This window comes from Octopus bimaculoides, chromosome 4, assembly GCF_001194135.2.
Source record: "Octopus bimaculoides isolate UCB-OBI-ISO-001 chromosome 4, ASM119413v2, whole genome shotgun sequence".
NCBI lineage: Eukaryota > Metazoa > Mollusca > Cephalopoda > Octopoda > Octopodidae > Octopus > Octopus bimaculoides.
Genome location: NC_068984.1, coordinates 38,377,017 through 38,386,457, shown reverse-complemented (window position 1 = coordinate 38,386,457; position 9,441 = coordinate 38,377,017). Strand labels below are relative to the sequence as shown.

Genomic DNA, 9,441 nt, shown 5'->3' with positions numbered 1-9,441 from the left:
TAGCTTGCATTTTACTATTAAGATTTTGCTTTTGTGCAGCAGGCATCCTTGGGTATTTCACTCTTACCCCTTCTAGTTATACTTTTAAGTTATTACATTCACAAGAAATTTTATTTCTCCCCAGTAATTCCAAGATCTTGCAGTAACAGTAAGGCAATGCTTTGCTGATGAAGTCTAGCAAGATTGGAACACGTCTTTAGTTGTTCCTATATTGCTAAATGTCAAACTCACTTCTCACTGCATCTCATATATTAACTGCTCTCATCATTAATGATATATAATTATAATTAATTAAAATTTTTTGGTTCATTACATCAAGAACATTAGCACCCATTTTACTGTTAATTTTTGCATAGCTGCAAATTAGAAATATTTAGAACTGAAAATAGTACAACCATCAGAAAGGCTGTAAAAGAAAATTTCAAAAGCCACCACAAAAATTCAAATTATATATCTTTTGATATTTTCTTCAAGATGGGTTCAGTTACACTGATTAACAACTGGGATTGTATTTTTGATTGATTTCATTAAGTGAAGCAGCTTAGCTGAAATAACACACCTAAAAGGAAAATGGTTTAGGACTTAAGCATACTAGCCATAAAAATTTTATACAAAAGTTGAATTCGTAAGATCTGATCACAAAAACTACCTGAATGCTTATAGCTTTTTTAATGTTTGTTTTAGACATAATTTTTCCACGTTTTTCATGAGAAATTTTACAAGCCATCATTCATAATTACAATTTTTCAGTTGTAAATCAGGGATGACCTTGATTTTTTTTCTTTGTTTAATCTGAGAAGGATGGTATTGTGCTCATAAAGCACCCAAATCTTCCCAAACTGGTGAGTTCAATGCAGTCGTTGTTCAGTTACATAGTCGAGTCCAACTATTTGTCCCAGCCTAAGGGTATAATGTAAGAATTGAACTCATTAGCTATGGATTAGTAAGTCAGCACATCAATATGAAAGATAAATTCGTTTACCACATGGGTGAGAGAGGAGAGTACATTTGATAGATTGGCATTGCCAAGACGGGACCGAATACACAATTCTATTTCTTTTTCTTATGTTGAATAAAATAAAACCTTTATAAAAAATTGAAATAAAGAAAGGATAAACAATAAAACTTCAGCTTGCATGAGTGAATAGAGTATTGGACTTACATGATTGGGGAAAAACAAGATCAATTTCAACAATGATTAAAATTTTATTTTAAATTGCTACCTTGCAAGATAAACAAAATAATATCCAAATAATAATTATATACAGTCAATAAATCTCAAATATATACACTTGCAGATGTTTAAATGCAAAAACGTATGTCACAACAAGAATATTGATGACTGAAATGAGATGTTGGATTAAAATCTTTAGAAATGTTAGTAATAATAGTACTACTACAAATGCTGATAACAATAATGTCTTGAGCATTGCAAAGTATCTTGCTGAAGAACTAAACAGTACCTGTGACAAAGTGCAAGTGCACCAAGTCCATATCTTACCCATTTGAATACTGAGCCACCCTAATAAAAACTCCTTTTTTGTTTTAATTCCCTTTTTAAATCTTATCTTGTAGAGGAATAACTACAATTCAATTCTAGAATGAATTGACACTGTTATAATACTTATTTTATCAGCAAATGAAAAGTAAAATTGAACCTAGTAGGCTGGCCTTGTGCCTAAATTAGAAACAATTATTATTACTTTGACAAGGAAAAATGAAAATTTTTATAAAGTGTACAGAGAGTAGTCATTGAAATCAACTCCAATGTATTATTTTATTGATAGTAAAAACAAAAAACCAAGAGAAAAATTAACCCCAATAAGGTTTAAACTTAGAAAAAAGAGAAGCAAAACGAAGCACCGTATGACATTTTAGTCTGGTGCTCTACCATTTCTGTCGGCTCACTGTCCTTCATGACAATAGTTATATAAAGATGTCTGATTTTGAAAATAAAACACACACACATACACATATCAACTTTAGTATTTTATTCACACCATTGTAAAGAGATGAAAGGCAAAAAATCATTGCTGGTGGGTTTTCATCTCAGGTCATAACTAGTTAATACAAGGTACCATTTCATTTGACAGTCTATTTCTAGATATTCAATTATACAGATGGTGATCTTCAGTTTGTTGTTCTTGCTTAGCTCCAAGTTAGCCCTCCTTGTTTGTTCAGACATTATGAGCAAAGGTGTTTCAGCTATGACCAACTTGTCACATTGAATAGTATAATCTTGGACCACATAGTATGGGGTAACTTGAAGGAGAGTTAGCAGGTATTTCTAACAGATAAAGAATCTATGTAGAGACCACTTCAATACCTTCAGTTTATAGTTATAGGTAGTAATTACTTCATTAATTGTATTGATACATCTAAGTTCTGTACTGGCAGAGTTATAGTTTTACACTAATAATAGGAATCTTTGTAATAATAAGAGCTTCAATTATAACAATGGTTTCTAATTTAAGCACAAGGTCAGAGATTTTGAAGGAAGGAACTTAGTTGATACCATCAACCTCAGTACTAGACTGGTACTTTATCTTTATTGACCCCAAAGGTATGAAAGGCAAAACTGACCTTGGTAGAATTTGAATTCAGAAAATAAAAAAAAATAAAACAAGAAACATTGCAATCAATTCTACGTTATAATTTTTTTTTTTTTTTTGCATAGGCACAAGACCAGAAATTTGTGGAGAGGGGTTAGTTGATTAAATCAACTCCAGTACTTGACTGGTACTTTATTTTATTGACCCCAGAAGGATGAAAGTCAACAGGATTTGAACACAGAATGCAAATAGCCAGAATGCTGCAAATATATATTTTTGATGCTCTGATAATTCTGCCCTATAAAGATAATAATAATAATAATAATAACCATTTTTTTTTTTTACTTGGAAAGAGATATCTTGTCTCAAAAATACAAAAGTGGGAAAATGAGAATTTATGCAAGCACATTAGCAAACAAGTGGAGTCAATAGGAAACCAAACCAGGATGAAAAGTTTTGTTCACTGACAACACAGACCATTGCACTATAGATCAACCACCAATACCACCATCACCACAATAACAATAATAATAACAATTTCTAACATAGGCACAACGAAAACCAACAAATTTTGGGGAACAGAAAAGTCAATTATATCAACCCCAGTATTATTTGGTATTTTGTTTTTTTTATCGACTCCGAAAGGATGAAAGGCTACATTGACACTGGTGGGATTGTTACTCAGTATGTGAAGGGATATAACTATAAACTGCAAGGTAGTTTGTCTTCTGCTCTATCAATTCTGCCATAATAATGAATGTATAATAAAGTCTGTATTTCTTTTTAAAGAGTATTCTAAGCCAACAGCTAGAAATACAGAGACTGGGAGATTGATAGTTTGAAATTCAAAGTAAAACAGGCTTGTTTCCTCTCCAACTTTTAACAATTAATCGTTTTTTTTTTCTTTAAGCAGTAAATGACATAAAAATAGTTTTATTTTTTAAATTATGTGTGTGTGTGTGCGTATATATGTTTATGTATATATACACATACATACATTTTGTTTATTAAGAAATAAAGGTCAACGTTACATACATACATACACACACTCATATATATTACAGATATGCGCACACAGACATACATATGTACACATAAACAGAAAAGAGATACGCAAACACACATAGATAAATTACAGAGGTAAATTATGGAAAGTGAGAAATAAATTCAATATTGGATATTTTACATAGAAAATTTTTATATTTTATTCGTGGTTCTGGATCAAACTAAAAAATGGTCCTTCAGCTTATTATCTGTTTAAAAAAAAATATATACATGATAAAACATACACACACACAAACAAAATCGATGATATAGAACAGGAACTACTAGAAGTATATAGACTAGTAGTTTGAAATCAATGTTGGACCTGGTATTAATTCCAGTTAAATAGCTGCATTGTTCATTTGTAAAATGCGATGGGGAGAAAAATCACAGACTGGGTATGTTTGCATGCTTTACACAGTAAACACAATAGAGTCTAGCGCAAGTGATAGAAAGTTCTACCTCAACTGAGATATCTTTTTGCTTAACTACACAAGTTCTGTGATGGAGCTGAAATATGAAATCATGCTATAAAATTTATGTCCCACAACAAGAGTGGCAATCTGCTTGGAATTAGTAAAGTTATACTATGTCAAAGGTTGACGCTATAAAAAAATAAAAATTGGAACAAGAAATTCAAATCGAATGGAAGACCGTATTATTATGCAGATATTTATCATTTCTGGAAAATATTTTATCTCAATGTAGAGCTGAATATAATTGAAAATAAAAACATTAGCACCAGTGCTAGCTTACAGGTGCATATCTATGCACTCATACAGACACATATACATACAAATGTACGCAAATCAAACAAGTTACTAATGAAATAACTGTTCTGTTTCTGGTTTAACTACATGTCTCATTAAATAATTAAGGCATCTAATAGATAACTGCTTCTGGGTTGGATTAATTTCATTCAACCATCAAATACATATAACACAAATTGTGTTCTTATATTCATTCACCAAACATAGATTCATAAAATCATTTCTTGACAATCAAGAATATACTAAAACCATGCTCTGGCAATAGCAAAACACTAATCAGATGAACTCTAATCTCTAGATCCTATATTTAGCAAATACCAAGTCACTTCCACCTGATATTAAAAATGATATGCAAGTTGGGTTATGTGTTCTTGTAAAAATGAAAACATAGCTGCTAATTAATCAATCAAAGCATGATCAAATTGCCTGTACATAATGAGATTTATAAAGCTAATTAATACTAGTGCATAGCAATTATGTCTAAATTTTAATTGTTTAATAGACACTAAATAAACTAACCAGGCAAACTAAATGGAAATGTTCCAGATTAATTTTGAAGATGAAATATTGACTGAAATCATTACAGAATAACAGACTGAAGAATAAAGGAGAAGGAATAGGAGAGAAGCTGCAACATACATGGGTTATTCAGGCCTTTATTTTAGTACCACATAACAACATTTGAACACCATTTTATCTATTTCTTTGTAGGACTAACTGGTTGTTTCAATTTGATTTTACTCATCTCCCCTTGTATACCTATCAGGTGATACCAGTTGATTTCTATTTGTTATTCAATCTAAAGTGAACTAATCATAGCAACAAAAATTCTGTCCTGTTACTTAACAAACAAGCTCTGATTTACCTTGAGATAGACCTCAGCATGTCCATCTTTGATGTTTAATAAAGTTATCTTTTCAGTTTTTCTTTAATCCACAAGTACAACTGATCAAATCTATAAGGGTAGGGAATTATGCAAAGTTTGATGACTTGCATCTCGATTAAATAGCAATCAATTCAAGGTAAAAACAGTAGTCACCTGGGCTTACAGGGAGACAACAGTATTGACAACAACAATAACAATAACTATGTAGTAATCTTTGCTTAATCAACCAAGTAGTTTTTTAGTGAAGTTGGCAGGAAAAACTCCTTGTATGCCATCAGATTGTTTAATTCCCATTAGCCAGCCATCATCCTGCAAATTGAAAAATAAGAGAAAAATATTAAAGTAGGAATAAAATAAAATCTACTCCACTCTACAACCATTTGTTTCTATTTAATTGACTTGAAACAAACACAAAGATAAATCCAAGAAAATAGAGAAATTTAGCACCTAAAATTAAGAAAAACCCAGAAAATATATAAAATGATACTAAGTTAATTAAAGCCAATAAAGAAATGAATATATTGTAATCACCACTACAACCATCATAAACATTTTACATCCATTTTTTTTTCTTCGTGTTTACAACGGTTGGATAGTTTTTCTTCAGCATGGTGTCTCTTCAAGTATTACAGTCTTTTGGGATCTCTTCAGCTTCACTCACAGATTAAAAATAATTTTTTAACTAAACAGTTTGAAACTTCGTATACTGGTGTAATTTCTCACACTGAACACAATTTACTTTCAACATTTTTGACAAAATTTCATATATTAGAAGTTATTTTGTGTTAAAGTTGTTGTGTTTGGGTAATTTTAACCAATCAACGTGTATTCAGCTGAAGAAAGCTACTGCTGTTTGCGATAGTAATCAAAGAGCAACAATTTCTGAGTCATCTCTACTAAATGTCACCACTATGTTCTATTTTAATTTTGTTTACTGCCTGAGTTTATTACACGCTTTGTTTCATTTTTGTACATTTGCATTTTCACCACTCGTACAAAGAGGCGATTGAAAAGCAAAAAAACAAACAAAAAATAAAATAGAACTGAGTGATGACATATAGTAGAGATGACTCAGAAGTTATTGCTCTTCGATTACTATTGCAAACAGCAGTAGCTTTCTTCAGCTGAATACACATTGTTGATTGGTTAAAATTACTCAAATACAACAACTTTAACACAAAATAACTTCTAATATATGAAATTTTGTCAAAAACGTTGAAAATAAACCATGTTGAGTGTGAGAAATTACACCAGTATACGAAATTTCAAACTGTTTAGTTAAAAAAGATAATTTAAAAATCTGTGAGTGAAACTGAAGAGATCCGTCTTTTGTCATCTTCATGAAGTTAAGGTCAGTTTTCATCAACTTTTCCAGTGACTTCCTTAGTCTTCTTTAATAGCTTCCTTCAACTTGAATCATATTTTTTTTTACCCAAATGTCATCCTCCATACACATTACAAGTTCATACGAGTGTAGTCTTCTCTCTTGTACACTGCAATGATTCCTCTTATATCTAGCTTTCCTTTCAGCACATCTGTGCTTCTTCATACACACTAACATTATACATTCATCAAAGCATGCTTACCTCATTTCTTTCCAACATATACATCCTCTGCCTTCAACATTCCTCTCCTGCCACCATGCTACAAAGCACTGTGCACACAAACATCAAACAATCTGCCTTTCACTTGGAGAAGCCCTTTACTGCTAGTAAAAGTTGTAGCTCCTTGAACTTTTTCCTCCGTTCTTACTCTGTCTACAACACTTTCAGAACATCTACTACCATTGCTAATTAAGTCATTTATCAATTACTTTTATGGAGCCTCTCGAACATTTGAAGGAATTTATTTCATATGTGCTCTTAACAGAACAGAAATGTTCCCTTACCATTTCTTCAAGATTATCTGGTTCAATAACATCAATCACTTCACCAGCTTCAAATGTTAATTCATCACTATCTGCTTGTGTATAGGGATGTGTTGCTTGAACCTAAATAAAATGTAAAAAAGAATAGAATTAAAATTGGGCCAGATTGCTGATAAAACGAAATGTAAGCAGACCAAGTATATTGTTATATGCTTCTGTATGTATGATGTATAGAGGTTGGAAACAGGTGAATATTAGGTCAGAGATCTTATTGCCTGTAACAGAGATCTGCTACAGGTAACCAGGGAAACTAGTATAGTTTGTGAATAGCTGGACTAACACTAACTGAAGCAGTAAACCCAACAAGCTTGTTTAGTAAAGAATGGTGGTATTTGGATACTTTACAGAATGAAAAATAAAACCTATAAAAAGAGCAGATGAATCCAAGAGAGTCAGCTGTCATACAGTACTGACTTGGTGTTCCATGACATCAATTTAAATGGGATGGAATACATCCCATTGTGAATGTCTATCAGTCAGTAGCTAAAGTAGCTGTAGACTCAGTATGTCATTGATCTGATGTTGCCTGGTGTGCATACTAAAGCTTACTGAGAGAGAACTGCTGCTATTAACTTCAGAAGCCAATTATCACTTAAATTCTTTGCAAACAATTTTATGAAATAATGTTGATAAGTCAAAAGTGTATAGGACAGATCCCTCAAGGATCATACTGGCATGTCTTCTACTCTGAGCAGTCACAAAAGTTCACTAAGATACATGAAATCAAGTTTTGATCTAGCTCAATGGAATGATAAAGCATAGCTGGACAGAGGAGACACTCAGTGATCATGAAGATGCATTGAATTCATGGAATCAAAATTGGAATGATACAAATTAATACAACTGTTTTTGGCAAGGCCAGACAACTAGATATGACAATATTGTGGGAAGTTGGAAACCAGCAGAGTTTCACCAAAAAAGAAATGGTATTATGGTCAAATAAGACTAGATAGTGAATTTGAGAGTTGGCATTGGAAAAGGAACCTATACTGTTTTGATAAGAAAGTTTTCAATTGACCTGAGATCATAAACTTTTTCCCGAGTTATTTCAGAGTGAAATTCTCAACCACAAAGTAATGCTGACACCTTTGGATTTGTTTACCAGGCCTCTTTTAATGTAGAAGGGCTTGTAGATTAAAAACAAAGTCTCCTTTCTGCCAGAATATAGAGACATTGTGAATGAGCAGTATCAACAGTCAACCAAACTATGAAAACAGAGTGATTATTCCTGTTGTTTGCAAATATATTACAGTAAGCTGTGTCATATTTTACATTCAATAACACATGTTTGTAAAGCCACTGTAGTTTCAGTTGTAGCCAGACAAACTCCCTTGATATATGCAAGATAAAAATAAATGTTACATAGTCAAAAGGCACCTGCTTATTTTATTATCCTTCAGTAGATTACTTAACATTCAAGATGATTCAAGCAAGATGATTTTCTTTGATAAATAAAAAGCACCATTCGAGCGTGGTTGATGCCAGTGCTACCTGACTGGTCCTGTGCCGGTGGCACATTAAAAGCACCATTCGAGCATGATCATTGCCAGTGCCGCCTGACTGGCTCCCATGCCGGTGGCATGTGAAAAGCACCATTCAAGCATGGTTGATGCCAGTACCACCTGACTGGCATGTAAAAAGCACTCACTACACTCTCAAAGTGGTTGGTGTTAGGAAGGGCATCCAGCTGTAGAAACTTTGCCAGATTGGATTGGAGCCTAGTACAGCCTCCTGGCTTGCCAGCCCTCAACCAAACCGTCCAACCCATGCCAGCATGGAAAGCGGACGTTAAACAACAATGATAATGATGATGAAGTAAACTCTACTAAAGTAAACCTAAATGTTTGAGCATTGGCCAACAGATTTAATTAGACAGACAGACTAAGTTTTAGTCTAGTTTAGAGTTAGACTAGACTGAGCTGCAGGTGAAACAGGAGTAAAAATTTTACAAGTTTGGGCCATTTGAAATGTAACATTGTAATGTTAACAATACTTAATGTTCTGCCAATACTGACAACATTTCTATTTTATATTACAAGGAACATAGATAAAAATGCTGGTAATGAAGATGTTTGTTATTTTCCCCTTAGTTTTTGATTATTCGGCCATTACATAAAACACAGCCTTATCTTGCTGAAAACAACTAAGGTGATCATTCTTTTTAAGTTAGAAGAAGAATAGAGCCTGCAATCTTTACAGGATTTCCCAGACTGATGAAATGAATGTAGTTAATGTCCAGTTCACAGAACTGTAGAGAGAACC

General features: G+C 32.6%; 1 protein-coding gene across 3 annotated transcripts in view; it reads right to left on the bottom strand.

Moving 5' to 3' along the window:
- Positions 1-6: 6 nt before the first annotated feature.
- Positions 7-9,441, bottom strand: part of LOC106878700 (myc box-dependent-interacting protein 1) — a 120,225-nt gene continuing 110,790 nt past the window's right edge. Inside the window, exons 13-15 of one of the 3 annotated variants that reach the window (XR_001410535.2) lie at positions 7,141-7,242; positions 5,406-5,561; positions 7-900 (exon numbers count right to left, since the gene is read on the bottom strand). Coding sequence is in view for 1 of the 3 variants with exons in the window: in XM_014927996.2 (XP_014783482.1) it covers positions 5,475-5,561; positions 7,141-7,242 (189 nt within the window). In the remaining 2 variants the exon portion in view is untranslated. Of the gene's footprint in view, positions 901-1,186; positions 5,562-7,140; positions 7,243-9,441 lie in introns of those variants that run through there. The other 2 variants (XR_008263893.1, XM_014927996.2) reach the window with 2 other exon arrangements.